This window comes from Petaurus breviceps, unplaced genomic scaffold (assembly GCF_028583685.1).
Source record: "Petaurus breviceps papuanus isolate PSGF00001 unplaced genomic scaffold, PetGlider_PUasm1.0 379, whole genome shotgun sequence".
Lineage (NCBI taxonomy): Eukaryota > Metazoa > Chordata > Mammalia > Diprotodontia > Petauridae > Petaurus > Petaurus breviceps.
Genome location: NW_027186303.1, coordinates 50,218 through 73,198, shown reverse-complemented (window position 1 = coordinate 73,198; position 22,981 = coordinate 50,218). Strand labels below are relative to the sequence as shown.

The window sequence follows — 22,981 nt, the reverse complement described above, 5'->3', positions numbered from 1 at the left end:
TCTCTCTCTCTCTCTCTCTCTCTCTCTCTCTCTCTCTCTCTCTCTCGACCTCAGTTTCCTCATCTGTAAAATGCTGGGGTTGGAAGGCTTTTGAGGTTCTTTGAAGCTCTAAAACTCTGATCCCATAATCCTAAACATGATGTTCTTTCTCATTAGGGTTTTAAAGATCCTGTGTACCGGGCCAGAAGGAAACAATTTGCTGACATTGCCTACAACTACAGACAGTAAGTGTTCCTCACCTCCCAGCTGGGCAAGAAAAGAAAGCAAACCCCAAAGGCTCTCCTCCCTCACCTCTAACTTAACTGGATTGAGAAAAGATTGCCTAGAGACTGTATCCTTTCCTTTTTTTCCGTGTGGGTGTCCAAATCCTGGCTACCAGCATTTATCAAAAAATTGCCGAAGACAAAAAGAAATTGCCCCCAGTGCTATTGAGCTTATTCTCTCTCCTCACGGCTTTGTTGACTAATTGCAGAAGCTTTGTCTTCTATAACTACAAAGGACTCTAGCCTGAATCAGTCCTCTCTGGTCTCCCCCCCATTCTTTCAAAGGGGAAGACCGTGGAGGGGAAGAGAATCATTTACATGATTCTGGGCATCAGATAATGAATCCCTTGTGGTCTCTGGGTAAACTGGGACTCAGTGCCCTATTTCCAGCCACCTAACCTAGATGCCTTGCACAATTTTAGGGTGCGATTTGTTTTGGGAAGAGTGGAGGGGGAGGGGTTGGGGAATTCTTTGCCTTCCCTGCTCATTCTGGCTAAAAGAAAATGGACAGGAGGAAAAAACTTGGAGCTTGGGTATTTTGTTGTGGGTGGTCATAGGGTCACAGATTTAGTGCTTGAAGGGAACTTACAGGTCATCAAATCCAGCCCCCCCCCCCACTTATTTTACAGATTAGGAAACTGTGACACAGAGAGGTTAAATGACTTTCCCAAGGTCACACAGCCAGTAAAATATCTGAGAATGATTTAGGCTGACCTTCCTGACTTCATATCCTGGATACTGTATTTCACTGCGGAATCTTGGCCACAACATAATCATTGCAACCTATTATTTTTTGGTCCAAAATTTGGTGTCAGGCCTTTCATCGTGTAATCATCACATGGTATCATTGTTTGTCATACTGCTTAAAAGGTAAACAGAGCAGCAGTTTCTTCACCATTTGTCTATGACACTTTGTGAGCCTGGCAGCCTAGAATCCTCAGTACATACATATACGGTCAGTATTTGGTATATTCAGGAGTATTCCATGCATCCTAATCTTGCACTAAAGACAGTTTAGTAATACATGATTTTTAAGTAATATCGTTGAGGTTTAGGAGTGCTGGGACCCCGAAATAGCGACACCTGGTCCTACCCAAATGAATTTGACCCAAGTCTTCTTTCAGCCAAAGAAAAACAAAAAAAGTACCTGAAGTTTTCCCAATTCCCTAATGCCAAGAGAACTGAGAAAATTGGGCATACTCTTGGAGATACAGTGTCCATCCTTGTCCTCTATGAAGGAATGCCCAGGTCCATGGCCTTGAACATAACCACTTGCATGAGAACCTAAGGGCATCAGGCTGAATTCTAGACAGACTTATAGCTGTCTGACCTGATGGAACCCTAGAAGTCAGACCTGCAAAGTACTTCCAAGGTCCTTGGAGAGAGACCCCAACTGTAGGGCAAAAAAAGGATAGGGGGAGGGGGAAGCTTACATACCTTCCAGTCTTGGCTGGAGAAGAACGAGGTTAGGCAGTTTTCCTGGTCTTAGGGAACCAAAATGTTGAGGTTTAGGGGTGCTGGGACCCCGAAATAGCAACATGTGGGTTCTGCCTGAATGAATTTGACCCAAGTCTTCTTTCAGCCAAGGACAAGGTTTATTAAAACACCTATAGGGCAGCTAGGTGGTGCAATGAATAGAGAGCATGGGCCCTGGAGTCAGGAGTACCTGAGTTCAAATCCAGCCTCAGACACTTAACACAAAAACTAGTCATGTGACCTTGGGCAAGTCACTTAACCCCAATTGCCCTCCAAAAAGCAAAACAACAACAAAAAACCCCACCTATAGAGGATGGTAAAAATCTGCCATATTGGCCAGAATCTGAGCTTTGGCTAAACTCTTAAGGAATTTGAATGTTTGTATTGCTAAAACAAAGAGAATTGGGTTTAGACAGCATCAAGGGTAGGAAGTAGTTGGAGGCAATCTGAAGGTAACAGATGAGCAAAGATGGGCTATATTCTGAGTAACAGAGTATTGGGCTTAGCCATAATGAAAAGCTAGTTGAGAGGATTATAGCCTCAAGTGGGGAAATTTAAGGAGAATACAGAGCCTGTACCCCATCAAGACCAGCACAATTTTTAAAACTTCACATAATGGTCACACCTCACTTTTCCCTCCCAAATTGACATAAAATCTGCAATGTTTATGCAGTGAGATACTGTATGTCTCCTACTTACCTGATCTAAGAATTATCTACTAGAATCATAGCTCTAGGGCCAGAAGGCACTTTTAAGGCCAACCTGCTCATTACAGTTGAGAAAACTGAGGCCCAAGGAGTTTAAGTGACTTTTTTCCCCAAATCATGAAGGTAGTAAATAAGAGGTAAGATATGAATCTAGAACCTCTGACTCTGTATCCACCACATTACCTAAGAAGCACCTCCTCTGAGCTGGGCATTAGGGATACAAAGAGACAATCTGCTCTTAAGGAGTGACATTCTCCTGGGAAGATGTGTTATTGAAGAGAAATGAGGGAGTTCCAGTGAATAAAGAGATCAAGAAAGGTTTTCTGCCCCAAGTGGCAAAAGAAATAAGTTGAAAGTGGTTAAGTGTTCTAAGAGAGGGAAGGAGGAAGGGGCACATTCCAGCACAGGGATTTAGTGAAGGGAGAGGTGAAAAGTATATAGGTGGGGGATGAAATGCTAACTTAAGAAAAGCAAGCAGTTCAGTTTAATTAGGTATACAGTGCAGAGGTCAAATTCCAACCCAGAGTATAAATGATTTGCAAAACCTCCTAGAGCAGCCCAAACCAGATTAAAATGGAACTGGAAAATGTTTAACAAAAGAAATATACAATCAGACAGAGATAATATTAATTTGTGGTTTTCTAAGTGACTATATGACCAGCAGGGAACCGTTTCTATGAATTTGGTACTACTGCTTGTAGAGTGTATAGAGAGTGAGGAGAGCAAGGGGAGAAAAGACTGGAATGGTAGGTGGCAAACAGATTGTTCTTGTTCAGGGGTTTTCTTGGCAAAGATCCTGGAGTAGTTTGCCATTTCCTTCTCCAGTTCATTTTACAGATGAGGAAACTGAGACCAAAGGGGTGAAATGACTTGCCTAGGGTCAAAATCTAGGAAGTGTCTGAGACCAGATTTGAATTCAGGAAGATGAGTGTTCTATCCAATGTGCTACCTAGCTGTTCCTTATAGGTCCTCTCTAAATCTACTTATGATCTTAATTAAATGAAGCAGATTTTGCCTCATTTTTACCCTCTGGACCAGACCTATCATTTCATTGTGTGGGGAACTTGCCATAAGGAAATTTCTTTCACAGATACAGATTTGCACCTACTCTGCTGTTACAGACTTAGAGTCCCTGGGGCCATTCCATAGAATCTGACAACAGCCTCACAGCTAATATGTGCTAAAGGCAACACTTGAACCCAAGTGTTTCTCACTGAGGTCAGATTTCTAGGCAGTATTTCAGGGCTGCCCTTGCTAGAAAGACAAAATTTCTCAGATTTGGAGATGTCTGAAAATGTGAATGTCTGTAGAGAGTTCTCCATCCTTGGGGGCTTACAATTGGATGGATGATTCTCAGTGATACCATGAGTAGGATTCCTACTCTGGGTCATGAATGATCTATCAGGTCCATTTCTTCAAAATTCTGTAATTCAGTTCTAGAATTCTGTAGGGTTTCAATCAGCAAACATTTGTTAAGCACCTACTACATGCCAAGTGTTGTGCTAAGCTCTGTTGATATAAAAAAAAGAGACAAAGGATAGTTTTTTCCCTCAAGGAGTTCATGATTTAATGGGGGGTTGGGGAGAGACAACAAGAAAATCTACATATACAAGGAACTATGTATAGGACAAATATGAAATTATTAACAAAGGGAAGGTATTGGAATTAAGAGGGAGTAGGCAAAATTTCAATCCTTTCCTCCCACTTTCCACCAAGTCAGAGATTTAGGATCACAGATTTAGAGTAGAAGGAAACTTATATACAGGTCACTCAGCCATCTTTCAGGCAAATATCTTATAGCCTATATAATATATGGTGGGAAGGATCCATAGCCCAAATATATGGTGGGAAGGATCACTCTTATCTTTGCTCTACCAGAATCTATGAATCTGTTTTGCTGCCTTATGAAGAATGGAGAAATTGTGGCTGTTTGTATTATGTTCCTTACCATATAGAAGTCAGTAATTAATCACTGTCAGGGGCAATGAATCAACTTCTAAAAAGTGATAGCCAGTCATTGAGAAGAAGAATGAGGCTTGCTTTCCTTGACTTGAAAAGGTGGCACTGAGCAATGGTAGGAAGTCTTAGGGAAATCAATTTTGGCTCAATCTGAGGAGGGCCTTCATTGCCATTAGAGTCCTCTAAAAGGGAAATTAGTCACCTTGGGCATTAGTGAGTCCCTCTCACCAGAATTCTAAGCAGAGACTGCCAGACCATTTCTCATGAATGTTATAGATAGGGTTACAGTTTAAGCTATGTATTGGAATAGATGACCTCTGTGATCCATTTGAATCCTGAGATACTGTTTCTTTCTGTTTACCATATTAAAACTAGGGTCTTCTAAATTGTTGCTGTATGGAATATAATTGGAACCAACCAGAAACTCTTTTAGTTAAATTTTAGAATCAAACTTCTTTCTTAAATGCCATCCTTAATAAACACCGTCTAGAGCAGGGCTTCTAAATTTTTTCCACTCAGTTTCCCTTTTCCCATTTTGGCAGCATTGGTGTTGCATGACTTGAGGGCATGTGTGGAACAAAGTGCACATGCTTTGTGTTCAGAACCAAAGCAGCAGTGAAATTGCAGGAGGCAAGTGCTGCTAGGAACACCTTGGATTCATTATGCTTTTGGTTTTTAATTAACTTTTGGTTGTTGGTTCAGAAACTTTTTACTGTGGCCAACTTTTCTGATATTCTACAAGAGGTCACGACCCACAGTTTAAGAAGCACTGCCTAGAGCATATGATAGCATCTTTCTTTGAGGACATAGGACACTGCAATGTCTCATTTTTGCTCAATCCCTAACACAATTCTTGGCATGTTTTAGGTGCTTCACAAATGAGTTTTCATTCATGTATTTGGCCATCTAGTAGGTCCTGTGGATAGAGGAAGCACAGGAAAATTGGTTGAAGGTATGAACCTAAGGGTAATGCCCTGAAAGCTGGCATGTTTGGGGAAGTGTGGGAAATGTAAAGAAGGTTATATCAGGAATCAGATGACCTGGATTTGAATGCCAGCTCTGTAGCTTGTTTGTCACTTCCTCTCTTTGGACTTGGAGTCAGAAAGACCTAAGTTTCAATCCCATCTCACAACATTATTCGCTAGCTGGCCTTGAGCACGTCACTTAATTATGCTGTACATCAACTTACTTGTCTGTAAAATGAGTGGGTTGGGCTAAATTTCATTCTGGTTCCAACCTATGATTTTAAATAAAATACTCCTTCCATATTACTAATCTGACATGGTCTTTGGTCTATTCATTTTCTCTATGTTGACAGCAATCTCTGACTTTTATAATGACAATTTTTACCATGTCTTTATATCAGCTTTAAGAGAAAAAAATTACAATCTGCCTCTTCTCATAAAAATGGAGAAAAGGTGGGGGAGAGAAGCAGAGCCAAGATGGCGGCATAGAAGCAGGAAAACTCTGTGAGCTCCCCCCATAACCACCTCAAATACCTATAAAATATGACTTTAAACAAACTTTAGATCTACCAAACCCACAAAGTGACAGAGAGAAACAAATCTCCCCCTGAAGGCAGCCCAGCAGGCTGGCAGGAAAGGTCCATTACACCATGCTGGGAGCCAAGCACAGCCCCTTGTGAGCCTGCAGTTTTAGTCTCAGGGTGGCCCGACCAGCAGCAACTGAAGTGGATTTCCAGAGAGTGAATCACCAGCAGCTGTGGTGGTTTCCAGAATTATCTACCCATAAATGCCAAAGACAAAGTGAGAGTTCAGTGTGGACTTTGTAGAAATAGGGGGTCCAGGAGTGTGGTCCAGCCTCTGCCCCTGGGGAGATAAGGTGAGAAGCAGTGGAGGTACTGTGGCTATGCAGCTGCCATCAAATGGCAGCTTCAGCTCCTGGCCTGCAGATCATAGGGGGAACAAGCGACCAGTCTGAGGGGTGTCACTCTTGCTTTAACCTGCTTGGATCTCAATTGAGGTCTTGGGTGAAGGTCCTGGGGTGTGTGACCAGGGGCCAGAGCCTGTGGAGGCTTCAGAGAGGGCACCTAACTAATAGCTCCAGTATCTGTGAAAACCCCAGGGATTTGGGACAAAGCCCTCCTCTCTGGAAGCAGAGTTCTACTGTGGCAAAAAACTCAAAAGTCAAGTAATTCAGAGGCGGCCAGGTAGCACAGCGAGTAAGAGCACCGGCTCCAGTGTCAGGATGACCTGGAGATCGAATCCCAGCCTCAGACACTTAGCACCCACTCAGACATAACTGGCCATGTAATCTTGAGCAAGTTACTTAACCCCGATTGCTTAAAAAAAAAAGTCAAGTAATTGAGTGGCAACATGAGCAAGCAAAGGAAGCAAAGCAAGCACAGCAGTCAAACCTTAGATTTCTATTTTGGGGACAAAAAGGAACAAAGCATGGAACGAGAGGAAGACAGAGAAGTCAGAACTCCTGCACCAAAAGCTTTCAAGAAAAATATGAATTGGTTACAGGCCATGGAGGAGCTCAAGAAGGATTTTGAAACCCAAATAAGAGAAGTGGAGGAAAAATTGGGAAGAGAAATGAGAATTATGCAAGAAAATCATGAAAAGAGAGTCAACAACCTTACTGAAGAAAATAACAGCTTAAAAAATAGACTAACTCAAATGGCAAAAGAGGCCCAAAAAGCCAATGAGGAGAAGAATGCCTTAAAAATCTGAATTTGCCAGATGGGATAAGAATTTCAAAAGTTCACTGAAGAGAATCATTCCTTCAGAATTAGATTGGAGCAAATGGAAGCTAATGACTTTATGAGAAATCAAGATACTATTAAATAGATCCAAATGAATGAAAAAATAGAAGCTAATGTTAAATATCTCATTGGAAAAACCACTGACCTGGAAAATAGGTCCAGGAGAGATAATTTAAAAATTATTAGACTACCTGAAAGCCATCATCAAAAAAAGAATCTAGAAATCATCCTTCAAGAAATTTTCAAGGAAAATTGCCCTGATATTTTGGAAACAGAGGGCAAAATAGAAATCCAAAGAATTAACCAATCACCAGAAGGAAGAGAAGCATGAGAAGGTAAACAGGGAAAAGAAATCATTAGGAACTAATCAAAGTTGATCTATTTACGTTACTACATGGAAAAATGATAATTATAACTTATGAAATTTTTCTCAGTATAAGGATAGTTGAAGGGAATATAAATGTATATGCACACACACACACACATATATATAGATATAGATATGAGGGTATATGTGCTTTTGAATGCATATGGGAGTGTGTGTTTATGTGTACAGGTATACCTAGACAGAGGGCACAGGATCAATTGAATAGGGAGGGATGATATTTAAAAAATAAAATTAAGAGGTGAGAGAGGAATATAATGAGAGGAGATAGGCAGAGACAGAGTAGGGTAAATTATTTCATATAAAAGAGGCAAGGGAAAACTTACAATGGAAGGGAAGAACAGGAAGGCATAAGGGAATGGGTCAACCTTACTCTTATTGAATTTGGCTTAAGGAGGTAATAACATACATACTAAACTGGTATCTTACCCTACAGGAAAGTAGGAGGGAAAAGAGTAAGAGAGGGGATGATAGAAGGGAGGGCAGATTAGGGGCAAGGGTAGTTAGAAGCACATACTTTTGAAATATAATCAGGTTTCCACAATATATCCATGATGGAAATGTTTTGCATAACTACACATGTACAACCTATATTGAATTGTTTTATCTTCCCAGTAAGGGTGGGTGACAAGGGAAGAAGGGAAATAATCTGGAATTCAAAGTTTTAAAATAAAATGTTTTAAAAATTATTATTATTATTTATATGCACTTGGAAATAAGATATACAGGCACTGGGGTATGAAGATCCATCTTGCCCTATTGGAAAGTTAGAGGGGGAATAGGGAAGGATATAGGAGACAGCAGATTGGAGGAAGGGATATTCAGTGGAATCACTGTTCTGAGGTGGCAGGTAGGGGAAAGACGGGAGAAACTTTGTAACTCAAAATCTTGTGGAAACGAATGTTGTAAACTAAAAATAAACATAAAATGTTTAACAATGGAGAAAAGAAGGGAAAAAAGAAAATCTGGTTTCACTGAGGAGTGTGATACAGCTTTTCCTTCTTGTTGAAAATAGACCATAGACCTCAGCTTGACTGATTTGGGAAAGGTGACTTTTTATCCCAAAGATGGGGGCCTATGACTGATATATTGGGCTACTGGTCAGCTGTCACTTCAGGGAATTCTCTCTCCAGAATCATAGCTAGCCACTGCAGATTACTCATGGATTGTCTCCCTCTCAACTCTTAAGTGTGGGATAAACACCCTCTCCACCTCAATTGACATCATAGGTCATTGAATGTGAGAGCTGAGGTCACTGAGTAGCATTGCCCCCTTTTGCAGATACAGAAAGTGCTATGATATCACATCCCAAACTGAACACACTGGTATACTCAGGGTCCATGGGAACATCTCCTGTAACTAGGTAGCCATGCTGAAATAGACTGAGACTTATCTTGTCTAAGAGTTGGTATCCCCACTTTTAAAAGAGGGTTGAAGACTTGACAAATATTATCTTTGCTTGGGGAATGGACTCATTCTTTTTTTTTCTTAATTAAAAATTTATATAATTATTATTTATTTATTTTAACACTATATTCTTTTAAATTTTGAGTTCCAGATTCTCTCTCTCCTAGCTCTTCCCCACCCATTGAGAAGGCAAACAATAATGATATCAGTTATACATGCAAAACCATGCAAAACATTTCCATATCAGTTATATCACATAAAAAATAAAAAAAATTTTTTGAGAGAAAATTTTACCTCAATTTGCACTCAGAGTTCATTGGTTCTCTCTATGGAGGTGAAGAGCATTTTTTTCCCCATCATGAATTCTTTGGAATTGTCTTGGATCCTTGAACTGATCAGGGTAGCCACATCTTTCATCATTATGACATTTCTATTACTATACACAATGATGTCCCATAATGTTCTCAGTTCACTTTGCATTGGTTTGTATAGGTCTTGTCATGTTTTTTTCTGAAACCACCTCCCTTGCCATTTCTTATAGCATAAGAGTATTCCATTACATTCATATACAACAACTTGTACAGCCATTCTCCAACTGATGGGCATCCCCTCAATATCCAAATTCTTTGCCACCATCAAAAGAGCTGCTATAACTATTTTTGTATGTATAGGTCCTTTTCCTTTTTCTTTGATCTCTGTTGGACCAAAAGGTATTATATATTAAAAAGGTATTAAATATGCCTTTGGGCATATTTATTTTCCCTCATTCCCTCCAGCAATTGTCATTTCTGATAAGTGTGAGGTGGTACCACAGAGTTGATTTGTCGTTTTCTAATCAATAGTTATTTAGAACATTTTTTCATATGACTGTAGATAGCTTTAATTTCTTCTTCTGAAAACTGCTTGTTCTTAACCTTTGACCATTTATCAATTGGGAAACATTTCATTTTTTAAAATAAATTTCACTTGTTTCTCTAAATATTTGAGAAATGAAATTTTTATCAGAGAAACTTGCCATAAAATTTATTGATATTACTTCATTGTCTATGGTACTTTTTTTTTTAGCAAAATATAGTTTCCCTGATTATCTCTTTCAATTAGGTCTAATTTTATTTTAACTTTGTCTGAGATCACCCCTTTCCTCTTCACTTCAGCTGAAGCATAATAGCCTTTGTCCAGCCCTTCATTTCAACTCTGTTTGTGCCTTTCTGTCCCAAGTGTGTCTCTTATATGCAATCTACTGGTTTCTTATAAATTCTTCTAACTGTCTCCATTCTATGGGTCATCTCATCCCATTAACATTCACAGTTATGATCAGTAACTGTGCATTTCTCTCCATTCCAATTTTCTGTTTATCCATTTCTTTCTCTTTGTATCCTGTTCCTCCTCAAAAGTTTGTCTTGCTTCTTACCATTGCCTTCCCAATCTGCTCTCTTCCTTATCCGCCTCCCCCCATTTTGTCTTCCTATGGGGTAAGATAGTCTTTCATACCCAACCCAAGGATGTGTATATATGTATTGAACCAATTCTGATGAGAATGTGGTTCAAATATTGCCTGCCACCACCACCACCATCCTGTCATTTTTCCCTCCACTGTAAAATCTCTTGCTTGTATGCCTCCTTTATCTGAGAAAATTTGTCCCTTTCTACTTCTCCCTTTTCCTAGTGCATCCCTCTTTCTTACCCCTACATTCTTTTTTGGAGATAATTCCAACATAATTGACTCAAACCCATGTTCTTTGTCTATACAGACTCCTGACTACCCTAATAATGATAAAGTTAGATCTTCCCATAAAGGAATTATTCCTTTAAAAAAGAACAGCCCAGACTTGACTGTGGACAGATGGTCATTGCTAGTATCCTTCCAGTTTCCTTTGTTGGCATCATGGAGCATTGTCAGGCTCTGGCGGGATTACCTTATGCTTAAAGCACCATTTTAAGAGATAGATTTCTTGCATTTTTTAAACTCTACAACTTCCTGTTGAAGAAGCTATTACACATAGAATACTAGCTATTACACTTAGCTAGACAGAGCACTGGATTGAGCATCAGGAGGACCTGGGTTCAAATTTTGCCTCAGATTCTCACTAGTTGTGTGATCCTGGACAAATTGTTTAGACTTTTGATGCCCCAGTTTCTTCATCTGTAAAATGGTTTGGAAGCAGACTCAATAGTCTCTATGACTCCTTACAGCTCTCTCTGTGATCCTATGATGCCACCATGGTCTGATGGAAAGCATTAGCCTTAGACTCATGAAATCTTGGATTCAGATTCTCAGCTCATGGTTCTACCACTTAGTAGCTGCATGACCTTATGCAAGTGACAGCCTTTCTATGATTATTATAATTGATAGTAATATCATTTCCTTGAAATCTCTTCTAGGCCTGGGTCTATGATCCTATCATCTCCTGCTATGGCTGTGCTTATTCTCAGACCCATATCTATATTTTCTACATCTTTGTTACAGTGGGCAGCCTATCCCAAGAGTTGAGTACACTGATGAAGAGAAGAAAACATGGAGCATGGTGTTCAGGACCTTGAAGTCTTTATATAAAACTCATGCTTGCTACGAGCACAATCACATCTTCCCTCTTCTGGAGAAATACTGTGGTTTCCAAGAAGACAACATTCCACAGCTGGAAGATGTTTCTCAGTTTCTGCAAAGTAAGTTTGCCTGCTACTTAAGGTCTAGGTGGGACAGCTTCTTCTGGAAGAGTCATTATATTTGCATAATCCTGGTTGCTGAATTTCCCTGCCTCTGGTATCCTTCTCATGTAGTACGCATATGTGTAAGATAGAGAGACTTAGATAGGGAAAGAAAGAGAGAAGGAAGGAAAAAGGAGGAGAGAGGGGGGATTATAGAGAAAAGAGGGAGAAAGAGAGAAAAAGAGAGGGGGAGAAGAAAGGAGAAAGAGAGAGATGGAGAGAAAAAGAGAGAAGGAAGGAATAAAAGAGAGAGAAAGAAGGAGAGAGAGAAGGAGAGGAAGGAGGGAAGGAAGGAGAGAAGGATAGAGAAGGAAGGAGAGAGAGAAAGAGAGAGGGGTGAGGGAGGGAAAGAGGAAGGGAGGGGAAAAGACATGGATTCAAATCTTATCTCTGCTTCTTACTAGCCATATGACCACGGCAAGCACTTTAAACTTTTTTGACATCCATGTCTTCACCTGTTAAATGAGAATAATATACTTGCTCCATTTTCTCTATAAGGCCAATGTTCTCTGTAAGATCTGAGGTCCTCCAGACTGAAGGGGACGATGCCTATATAGAAGGAGGAGCACAATTTAGTAAACAGGCCCCTAGTTTTAGAGATGGGAAGACTGGGATTTGAATCCCACCTCAGACACTTACCAGCTATGTGACCCTGGACGCCCCCTGAGCAAACCAATGAACTTCTCTGCATCTTCCTTTCCTTAACTATACAATAGGGCAATGGACTTGTTGCCTCTGAGTTGTCCTCCAGCTCTCAGTAAAGTGCTCTACAAACTGTAGAGTTTTGTGACTTTATGACTTTGTGAATGTGTAGGGAGGGGCTAATGGGGGAGGATTGGGCCTGTGCATCCCTTAGTATAGGGAATTCCCAATAAGGAAACTCTCTCCACTCATGCAGATTGACCACTCATCTATATTTTATAGTTTTAAATAGTTATCTGGAGGCACTGGGAAGTTAAGGACTTTCAAACCAGTATGTGACATAAGAACTTGAACTCATACCTTCTTAGCTCTCAGGCCTTCTTTTCACAATGCTGCTCTGCCTTGTCAAGGATAATCCTTCCTGTTTGACTGACAAAGGGGACCTGGAAGACTTGACCTTTGGGTAATTGACTGATTTGAAAATGTTATTTATGTCATTCTTAAGTGCTCATTTTTCATTTGGCTTTCCAGTTGGGTTCCAAGGGGGTTGATTAATCTCAGGTTGAAATATGCAGTCTCTCAGTCTGTATTCCTACTACTATAGATCATGAGCCCTCACTGATGTACTTCACACTAATAATCAGATGATAGATACAAATAGCTCTTCACAAAGTCATTTGCTTAGATGCCATAGGTAAGATCAAGAGCTACAAAATACTCCTTTCCAGAAACCTGGGATGTACTCTCCCACTGATGCACATGGTTTCTATGGGAGTCTGTACAGTGGTAACGAGGCAGACATGTAGGGAACACACAAGACCAAGCCTTGGTATTCCTCGGATATTCAAAATTGTTTTCTCTTGTGCTAAGTCTACTTAAAGCTTCCCCCTGAATGTGACATCTCTGCTAGGTCCCAAGGTCTGTTCCTCCTGATTCAATTCTTAATTACCAGGGATAATTCCAGCCATGTGTTAGAACCAGCTCTAATCCAAGAGCTGATTGTTAAATTTTCAGTATGAGAATTTACACCTTAGAAATCAGCAAACTCTATATATCAGATCTTGATTTATTATTTCATTAATGATCTAGACTTACTTAAAAATGTGTCCAGCATATAATTCCCTCCAATAGATAGTTGTTATACACTTACCAGCACATCCCTGGATAACTCTCTTTGGTCTCTGTTTATTCATTTTTAGTCATGACTGACTCTTCATGATGCCATTTTGGGGTTTTGGCAAGGACACTAAAGTAGTTGGCCATTTCCTTCTCCAGCTCATTTTATAGATGAGGAAACTGAGGCAAATGGGGCAAATGACTTGCTCAGGGTCACACAGCTATTAAGTGTCTGAGAATGGATTTAAACTTAGGTCTTTCTGACTCCAGACTTTTTTTCTTTGTTGTCAGAGATCCCACTACTTGAAGATGCCTCTGACCTCAAGTGACTACTTCTTTATATCCATGTTTGTCTGGAGTTGCTTCTCTTTGTGTTGTCTTCCAAACTCGTACCATCATTTGGCATATCCATTAAGTGCTTTTTCAGATAGGATAGACATGAAGATTACTCTTCAAATTTACTGTTATTATTAATTGACCTTTGATTCACTTCATTTATTCTGTTATTTGCTGCTTTAATCAAAATTTTTACTCTTTGGATGTTATTATGTAATTTCTTTCAAACTGTTCCTTATTTTGTATGTGTGTGTTCCTAGTAAATCTTCTTTTAATAGGTTTAATACATTTGTTATATAATTCAATTTGTGATTTAATTTCTCCTTTGAGACACCTTCAATCCCATCCATGGATGTTTCAACTTTCATTATGGAGGGAATTTTATCTCTTAGGTCTCCTAGGTTATAAAATTTACCTTTTGTATTATAATTCTAAATTTTATCATGTGATATTCTGGTAAGGAGTGAAGATGATGGTAGAAGGCACAGGCTTAGCAAGTCTGACTTGGGTATAAGCTGAAGCTGTTGTGACTGGGGAGTGAACCAGGTGGAAAGTTTTGCTCAGTTTCAGGAATGTGAGTAAATCTAGGTGTCTCCTTTAGTCCAGTTGGAGGAGTAAAGAGCTGGGGGGAAGCTGAGAAGACCCTCAGCTTAAAGAAGTGAAAAATCCTCTCTACTTTAATGCAGGTATAGGGTGAGGGGAAAATATTCCACTGCTTTCAATACCCTGCCAGGTACTCTTTCAGTAAGATGAGGGAGTAGGGGTATAAGAGCTGAGCAGTGGGAAACTTTCTGCCTCTGTATGGGGCAGATTTCAACAAAATAGTAGGAAGGATAAGTTCTTAGGAAAAAAATGTATTTTGCCTTCTACTAAATATATCATATATTTATGTATAATAAGTATATATATGTATATATATTATACAAATACTAATGACACATAATCTTTTCTAACTTCAAAAGAAATAATAAAATTAATTTCAAAATTATAAAAATTCCACATGTCAATATTTACAGAATATAGTCAAAGCAGTGTTTAGAATCAAGTTTGTATTGTTAAGTGGCTACATTAATAGGGAAAAGAAAAAATAAATGAATTAAGCTCATCTTTAAGGGTGCAAGAAAAGTAGCAAGATAGAATATAGTAATAATATAGAATAAAGTAAAAAGAAAGTGGAAAATAAGAGCAAAAAATAGAAAATTAAAAACCATAATAACATAAATAAAACCAAGAGGTTTTTAAGATATATGTCAACAAAAGTGACAAAGCATTTACAAATGATAAAAAGATGACATGCAAATAAGCAAAATCACAATAAAAAGAAAACACCACAACAACGACTAAAGAAATTGAGAATAATTTTCTAAAATATTGGTATTTTATTACAGTTGTAAATTATTGTCCATTCACAGTGGATGCCTGATCAAAGGATATGAAAGGACAACTTTTTTTAAAAGAACCATAAATTATCAATAACTTCAAAAAAATCTCCACTTTACTAATCATCAAAGAAATGCAAATGGAAACAAATTTGAGGTGCCATCTGATATGTGTCCAATTTGCAAAAATGATGAAAAACAATGAAACTCCCAACTTAGTGGGGTTGTAGAAAAAAGGCATCCTTATTAACTGTTGATGAAATTGCCAAACAGAATATTGTTAGAGTGGAACATTCTGTTTGACCCAGTAATTCCATTTTTTAGGAACAAAACATGAAAGTGTTATCCAAAGTGTGTGCATACACACACACACACACATCTGCTCAAGGTTTTTTTATGGTAACCTTATTTCTATTAGAAAAAACTTGGAAGCCACCCTAAAGGAATTGTTAAGTTGTGAAAATAATTGCATAATAGCATCTGGATGATATGAACACTGGTGTGTAGGCATTTAGGAAATAATGCAAAGAAAAATGTGGACAAGACTAACCCTCCCTCCCTCTTAGAAATATTAATAAAGCATTAAAATTGCCCTAGTCTGAAGCCTTTGGACTAAATGGAAAAAGAAAACTTCTCCATCTTTAACTATCAATTCTGAAATGTTTTCCCTCTTGAGAGGTTTTGCTCTTGTCCTGTTATCACTCTGATTGAGATATTTCTTCCACACACAAAAATGGAACCAGAACAGAGTCTATACATATATACACACACACAAACACTCCTATAATCAACACATACTCCCATACATACATGTACTTATACATACATGTATATACATCCACACACATATGGAATATATAAGAGCAAAAGAAGATGGGATCGAAGGTTCTGATGGAGGTCTAGAGGGATTGCCTAAAAAGTTGTCATGACATTTTGGACACTGAAGTTTGATTGGTTTTTATAAATAACTCATTAAAATAATAAATACTATTGAAGAGAAAAAGGTCAATTTGAGGGACACTGGGAAAGCCCTCCTCAGCCCCCAAGTGTATCTCTTATCTGCCTTTGCTGATGAGATCAGAATTTCTATTATTATAGCTTAATTATTTTAGTTTAAGACAATGTTTCCTGTGAAGATGTGAATGCTAGGAAAGGTAAATAAATGGGAAGAACACTAGATTTGGACTCATTGGACCTGAGTTCAAATCATAACTCTGCCAATCATTACTTCTATGACCTTGGACAAATCTTTTAATCTCTCTGGGTCTTCTTTTTTAAAAGTCTGTAATATGAGGGTTTGCTATTGGTTACTCATGTCTGACTCTTTGTGACACCGTTTGGGAGTTTTCTTGGCAAAGATATTTGTCTATTTCCTTCTCCAGCTCATTTTACAGGTAAGGAAACTGAGGCAAACAGGGTTAAGTGACTTGCCCAGGATCACATAGCTAGTATCTGATGCCATATTTGAACTCAGATCTTCCTGATTCCAGGCCCAGTTCTCTATCCATTGCACCACCTAGTTGAATCAATATGAGGACAATAATATGTAAATGTACATATGTATACATATATGTGCATCTACTACCATATATACATACATATAGATGAATATGGTGGTATACAAATACAACTTTTCCAATGGGACTGTTTTAAGGACAGTGCTTGATAAATCTTGAGAGGGAATCTAGATTTAAATTCTCTCTCTTCCTTTTGTTGCCTGTATGACCTTAGACAAGTCATTTAATTTCCTTAATTTTCAGTTTCCTCATTTGTAAAATGAGGGCCTTGGACCCCTTGGCCTGTAGTTTGAAATCCATACTGTTATAACTTTAAAGTTCACATTTATTCATTAAAAATTTAATTTTATCTACATGATATTTATATACCTTGTTATTTATATAATATTTGTTTCTGCTAATTATTTGTAATTAAGTAATATGAATTTGATTATTTTCTATTCCTAATTTGTCACCTGAAAGGTTTAGATTAAATGATCTCAAAAGTCCCTTTTGTTTCTAAATTCATGACATGGTGACTTTAAGTGAGTATCTATGATTAAGTCAGATTAGCACATTATCATGAATGAATTATTCAGATCTTTCTGAGCTTCTATTTTCTCATCTGTAAAATAAGGATGAACATACAGATAACATCTAAGGTCCTTCCAAATCAAGTCCTATGACTTTATATAAGCATTTGGTCAGGCAGTTAGAAGTTTGGAGCAGAGACACTGACTTGGGGGGGCACCTAGGTGGCACAGTGGCTAGAGCTCTGGGCCTGGAGTCAAGAGGACCTGGCGGTTCAAATCTGGCCTTAGATGCTTCCTAGCTGTGTGACTCTGGGCAAATCACTTAACTCTGTTTGCCTCAGTTTTCTCATCTGAAAAATGATCTGGAGAAGAAAATGACAAACCATTCCAGTATCTCTGCCAAGGAAACCCCCAATAGGGTCACTTACATGCACGTGCACACATGCACACGCACATACAAACAGACACACAGACTCAGACATATGGATACACACAGAGACATTCATTGCTCAGAGAAAGGCTTACTCTGCCTAATTCATCATTTGTTCTCGTGTGGGCTCTGGCTTTTTATCTATAGAAAGGCCTGTCAGAACCTAGTCTGACCAGCTGTTTTCTTTGTCCACCTCTCATTTCTAACTCTCAAAGGCTGTACTGGATTTCGCCTCCGACCTGTGGCTGGCCTGCTTTCCTCCAGGGACTTCCTGGGTGGCCTGGCATTCCGGGTTTTCCACTGCACACAATACATCAGACATGGATCTAAGCCGATGTATACACCAGAACCGTGAGTAGTTGAGCCAAGAATCCCATGGAGACAGGGTGTGGCAATAGCCTGAGACCATGAGACAGAAATGAACCGAGAGTTCCTGACTTTGATTTCTATTGTTGTTGCTGCTGTTTCATTATTAATGCATTATAATCATTACTGGATATACTCCTCCCCATCCATCTCCCGGAATTGAACCTTCCCCCCTCCCACCACCATCACCAACAAAGCAGTTAAGTAAAACAATGATCCCTCCCCCACCCACCCAGTTAGTCCTGGTTGACTCTCCATAACTCCATTTGAGGTTTTCTTGGCAAAGATACTGGAGTGCTTTCCCATTTCATTCTCTAGCTCTTTTTACAGCTGAAGAAAGTGAGGCAAACTGGGTGAAGTGACTTTCCCAGGGTCACACAGCTAGTAAGTAAGTGTCTGAGAATGGATTTAGTTAGGTCCTCCTAACTCCATGGCTAGCACTCTATACACGGTTGCCAACTAGCTGCCCCCAAACAGGGATACAGTGACCATCTGGCAATGCATTTCACATTCTGCCTTGCTAATGTCCTATGCTGTCACTTGGACAAGAGGAAAGAGGTGCATTTCAGTACCTCTTCTCTGGGACCAATATTGGCTTTTTACAATTACAATCAGAGTTTGTCTTCCTTTGAGGATTTTTCTCCAACTATTACTGTAGTCACTGTCTATAGTTTTCTCCAGTGATCCCTGGGTATTAATATCAGAGGTGGATCTGGGTGTGTTGAAGGCTGAGCAGCTGGTGCCTTTGAGACTTGAACTCAGATGCCTAGGGATCTGAGAGAGATTGACTGTGGGGGTCTGGGCAAATCCCAACTTTGCAGACCTCTGAGAAATAGCACTTTTTCTCCCTCAGATGCTGAATGTGCTAACTTAAACTGGTGGAGGGAGTTTGAGACAATATTGGTAAAGAGCACATAATAGGAACTTGAAAACTATATGTCCTTCCTCCTTCTCCTCCTCCCCCCACTTTCCAAACCAATGAAATCACAAAGTAGAAACTTCTTGTATCTACCAGACTACAAACGTCTGTGTACTTTGTACTTGACAGACGGATGCCAGATGGATGCATCAGTCGAAGTAGACACAAGAAAGGCTATTTTCTTTCTTTCTTTTTTTTTAAGCAATTGGGGTTAAGTAACTTGCTCAAGGTTACACCGCCAGTTATTTCTGGGTGTGGTGCTAAGTATCTGAGCCTGGATTCGATCCCCAGGTCATCCCGACACTGGAGACGGTGCTCTTACTCGCTGTGCTACCCGGCCGCCCCGACAAAGGCTATTTTCTACTAATTTTGAAGTTTCCATCTGATCCAGAGAAGCCATAGAGGAACAAACACAACAGACAGAGCTTTAGACTCCGGGGCAGGAAGATCTAAATTCAAAAGTTGCCTCAAACACTTAATTAGCTATTTAATTTTGGGCAAAACATTTCAACTCTCTGAGCCTCAGGAAACTCTCTGAACCTAAGTGCATTGATATTTGTAGATGTTCGTTGCTTCTTCACCAAGGAAATCCCAGATTATTAATGTACTAATTCCAAGAAGGACCTAGGTATTTTTGTCACTGTGGGAAATCAGTCAGTCAGTCAACAAGCATTTATTAAAGTTTACTAGGTAGGGTGGCTAGGTGGTGCAGTGAATAAAGTACTGGCCCTGGAGTCAGGAGGACCTGGGTTCAAATCCGACCTTAGACACAACACACACACACACACACACACACACACACACACACACACAAACTAGCTGTGTGACCTTGGGCAAGTTAATTAACCCCAATTGCCCTCCAAAAAAAAAAGCAACAAACAAAAATTTAAGTTTACTAGGTGACCCATATTATTCTAAGGAGTGGGGCTAACAAAGAAAGGCAAAAACCCAGTCCTGCCTTCAAGGGGCTCACTTTTTTTTTTTGCTTTTTGGAGGGCAATTGAGGTTAAGTGACTTGCCCAAGGTCACATGGCTAGTTTTTGTGTTAAGCGTTGGAAGTTGGAAGTTTGAACTCAGATCCTCCTGACTTCAGGGCCATTGCTCTATTCACTGTGCCACGTAGCCACCCCCAAGAAGCTCACTTTCTAATAAGGAAGACAACATGCAAAAAGTCATGTACATACACGCAATGTCCATTGTGGATGGAAGGTAATCATCTCAGAGGGAAGGTGTGCTTTACCTTTCTCTGCTCCTTCCTTACTCAGCTCCAATTACTATGTAGCACCATTCAACCCACTAGGCCTCAGTCCTACAGTTGGCCTAGCCTGTGCCCAATTCTGCTTTTGTCATATCCTTGGTATGGTCCTAATTTTGTGTCAACTGAGTTTCCCTTATGGGGCAAGGTAGGGTGGAATCTTGTAGTCCTCCCACCACTGCCGCAATTCTGGGTTGGTTAAATGTTTGCTGGGTTTGGAGGTAAATGACCTGGCTTCAAATCTTGATAATGCTACTTATCACATATTTGACCTTGGGCAAGTCATTTCCTCTCTATGAGCCTGGTTTTCTAATCTATAAGATGATGGAGTTGGACCAGATGGTCTCTAAGGCCTAAATCCTTTGGTCCCTTAGAAATTAAGCCTCAGGATCTCAGTTTCTGCCTGGCACATAGTATGCAGTTTGTTTCCTTCCTCTTCTCTTTCCCCTTCTCCCCTTGGTCTCCCTCTCTTAAATGCCAGAATGAATAATAGGGAGTCATACTGTCCATGCCTAACTATTACCATACTCCCTGCTTCATTATATCTTACTCCAATTCCTCTTTTTCTTTAAGAGTTTGGGCCTCAATAATTTTTTTTACCTTTCTTCTTGCCCCATGTGAAGCTGGTGAAAGACACACTTTTTTTTTACTCCTTTAACTTTATTTATTTTAACATTCGTTTTTAAAAAATAATTGAGTCCAAATTCTCTCCCTTCCTCTCTCCCCTCCTCCATTCCTTGAGAAAGCAAACAATGTGATATCAATTATACATATGAAATCATGCAAAATATACTTTCATAATAACCATGTTGCAAAAAATAAATTTTTTTAAAGAGCAAGAAACATAAAGAAAGTGAAAAAAGTATGCTTCAATCTGTCTTCAGAGTCTCATCAGTTCTCTCTCTAGAGGCAGATAGCTTTTTTCATCATGGGTCTTTTGGAATTGTCTTGGATCATTATCTTGAAAAGAGAAGCTAAGTCTTTTACAAATGACAATTGTTAAAATACTTCTGTTACTCTGTACAATGCTCTGATCTTGCCTGCTTCACTTTGCATCAGTTCATATAAATCTCCCCTGATTTTTTTGAAGCCATCCTGCTTGTGAATAATACATAACTTCTGTGCTTTCTTTCAGTGACATCTGCCATGAGCTATTAGGGCATGTTCCATTGTTTTCTGATCGAAGTTTTGCTCAGTTTTCCCAGGTGAGGAAATAGATTTCTGTATACATTCAACAAACACTTATCGAGTGCCTACTGTATACAACGCACTGTTCTAGGTGCTATGGATAATACAAACATGAATAAGGCAATCTTCCTTCAAGGAATTTGTAATCTGGTAGGTGAGAGATTTGTATGCAGATACAGTATTTTATATAGGGTTTCTTAGCATGTGTGTATGTGAGAGAGAGAGACAGACAGACAGACAGATAGAGAGATAGGCAGAGAGAGACATACAGACACAGAGACAGAGACAGAGAGATGGAGCCTCTTGATAGTTTCATAAAGGCTATAGACTCCTCAGAATAATGTTTTTTTTTGTTTATTTTTCTTTTAAAGACTGGGTCTCCCTACATGTGTCTGGAACATAGTAAGCACTCAATAGTTGTTTCCTTCTCCTCCCCTTCCCTATCTTGTCCAATATGGAAGAAAATCCAAGGGCTACTTCTCGGGCTCATTCTGCTCACACAGGAGCTTTGATGCCCTTCATTTCCAAACTGGCTCAGTTCACCCCTCCTTAAGCAACCTAGTACTCCCCTCCATGCACTTTTTCTGCCAGGCTTGCTATCTTAATGCCAAATTTAATGCAGATGCCTAATTGGCATTGCTTATTAAACCTCAGAACTCCCGAGTCAAGAGATCCAACAGCCTTAGCCTCCCTGGTACCTATCCTTACAGGCATACAGCACCACACCTGGCCAGAATGACATTTTTGAATGCAGAGGATTACACAGGAAACCAAATTGTATTGACATGCAATTCTATACACACATGTATTTATACACACACAAGCATACATTTAAAACCAAGTTCACAGACTCCAGGTTTAGAACTCCTGTAAGCAAGGCAGACTATAAGTACCATAAGAGATTTTGGAACAAAGTCCTAAGAGGAGTATGGAGAGATGGAAAAGTTAATATACAAGATTTTTTTTCATGGGAGGGGAGGTCATGGAAGGCTTTATGAAAGAAGATGTGCTTGAGCTGGTACCTGAAGGATGAGTAGCATATGAGAGTTGGGAGGCATGAGCAAACTCGTGCTTCAGGGACAGTGATTTGGGGCTGTATGAGGGATGGATTGAAGATGACAGAGGATGGATTTGGGGAGCTCAATTAGGAGACTGTTCTAGGGGGGTGGCTGGGTGAGTAGAGAGATGGGGACAGACAGGATATATGTTACATTACCCCCCATGGTACCCAATGTGACACTTTGCACACAATAAAGATTTAGTAAATTGGTTGATGGACCCCTAGCATCTAATAACATACTTTTTTTATTATTTCAGGAAATTGGCCTGGCTTCTTTGGGTGCCCCTGATGAATACATTGAGAAACTTGCAACGGTAATATGAGCTTTGTGGGACTTTAGAATGATCATCCTGACCTAGGAGACAATTATAGCAGCAAAAGCAGGAGCTCTTTGACTACCGAAGTCTGGACACTTGACTGTTTTGGAGAAGTCAGGGAGACTTTTAAGAATCCACACAGCACAGAGATAAAATAATGGGGCTTGGAGTAAAGATCTGTCACTGAAACTTGCTAACTGGGTGACCATAAGCAAGTCACTTAACCTTTCTGAGTTTCAGTTTCGCCACATGTAATAGGAATAATAATAGCATCTAATTCACAGGGTTGTTGTGAGGGTTGTGTGTGTGTGTG

At 39.6% G+C, this 22,981-nt stretch overlaps 1 protein-coding gene across 1 annotated transcript in view; it reads left to right on the top strand.

Annotated features, from left to right (window-relative positions):
- Window positions 1-22,981, top strand: part of PAH (phenylalanine hydroxylase) — a 73,423-nt gene that overhangs the window by 44,022 nt on the left and 6,420 nt on the right. The window contains exons 5-9 of the mRNA XM_069099362.1: window positions 157-224; window positions 11,393-11,589; window positions 17,779-17,914; window positions 21,239-21,308; window positions 22,609-22,665. Coding sequence (XP_068955463.1) covers window positions 157-224; window positions 11,393-11,589; window positions 17,779-17,914; window positions 21,239-21,308; window positions 22,609-22,665 — 528 coding nt within the window. The remainder of the gene's footprint in view (window positions 1-156; window positions 225-11,392; window positions 11,590-17,778; window positions 17,915-21,238; window positions 21,309-22,608; window positions 22,666-22,981) is intronic.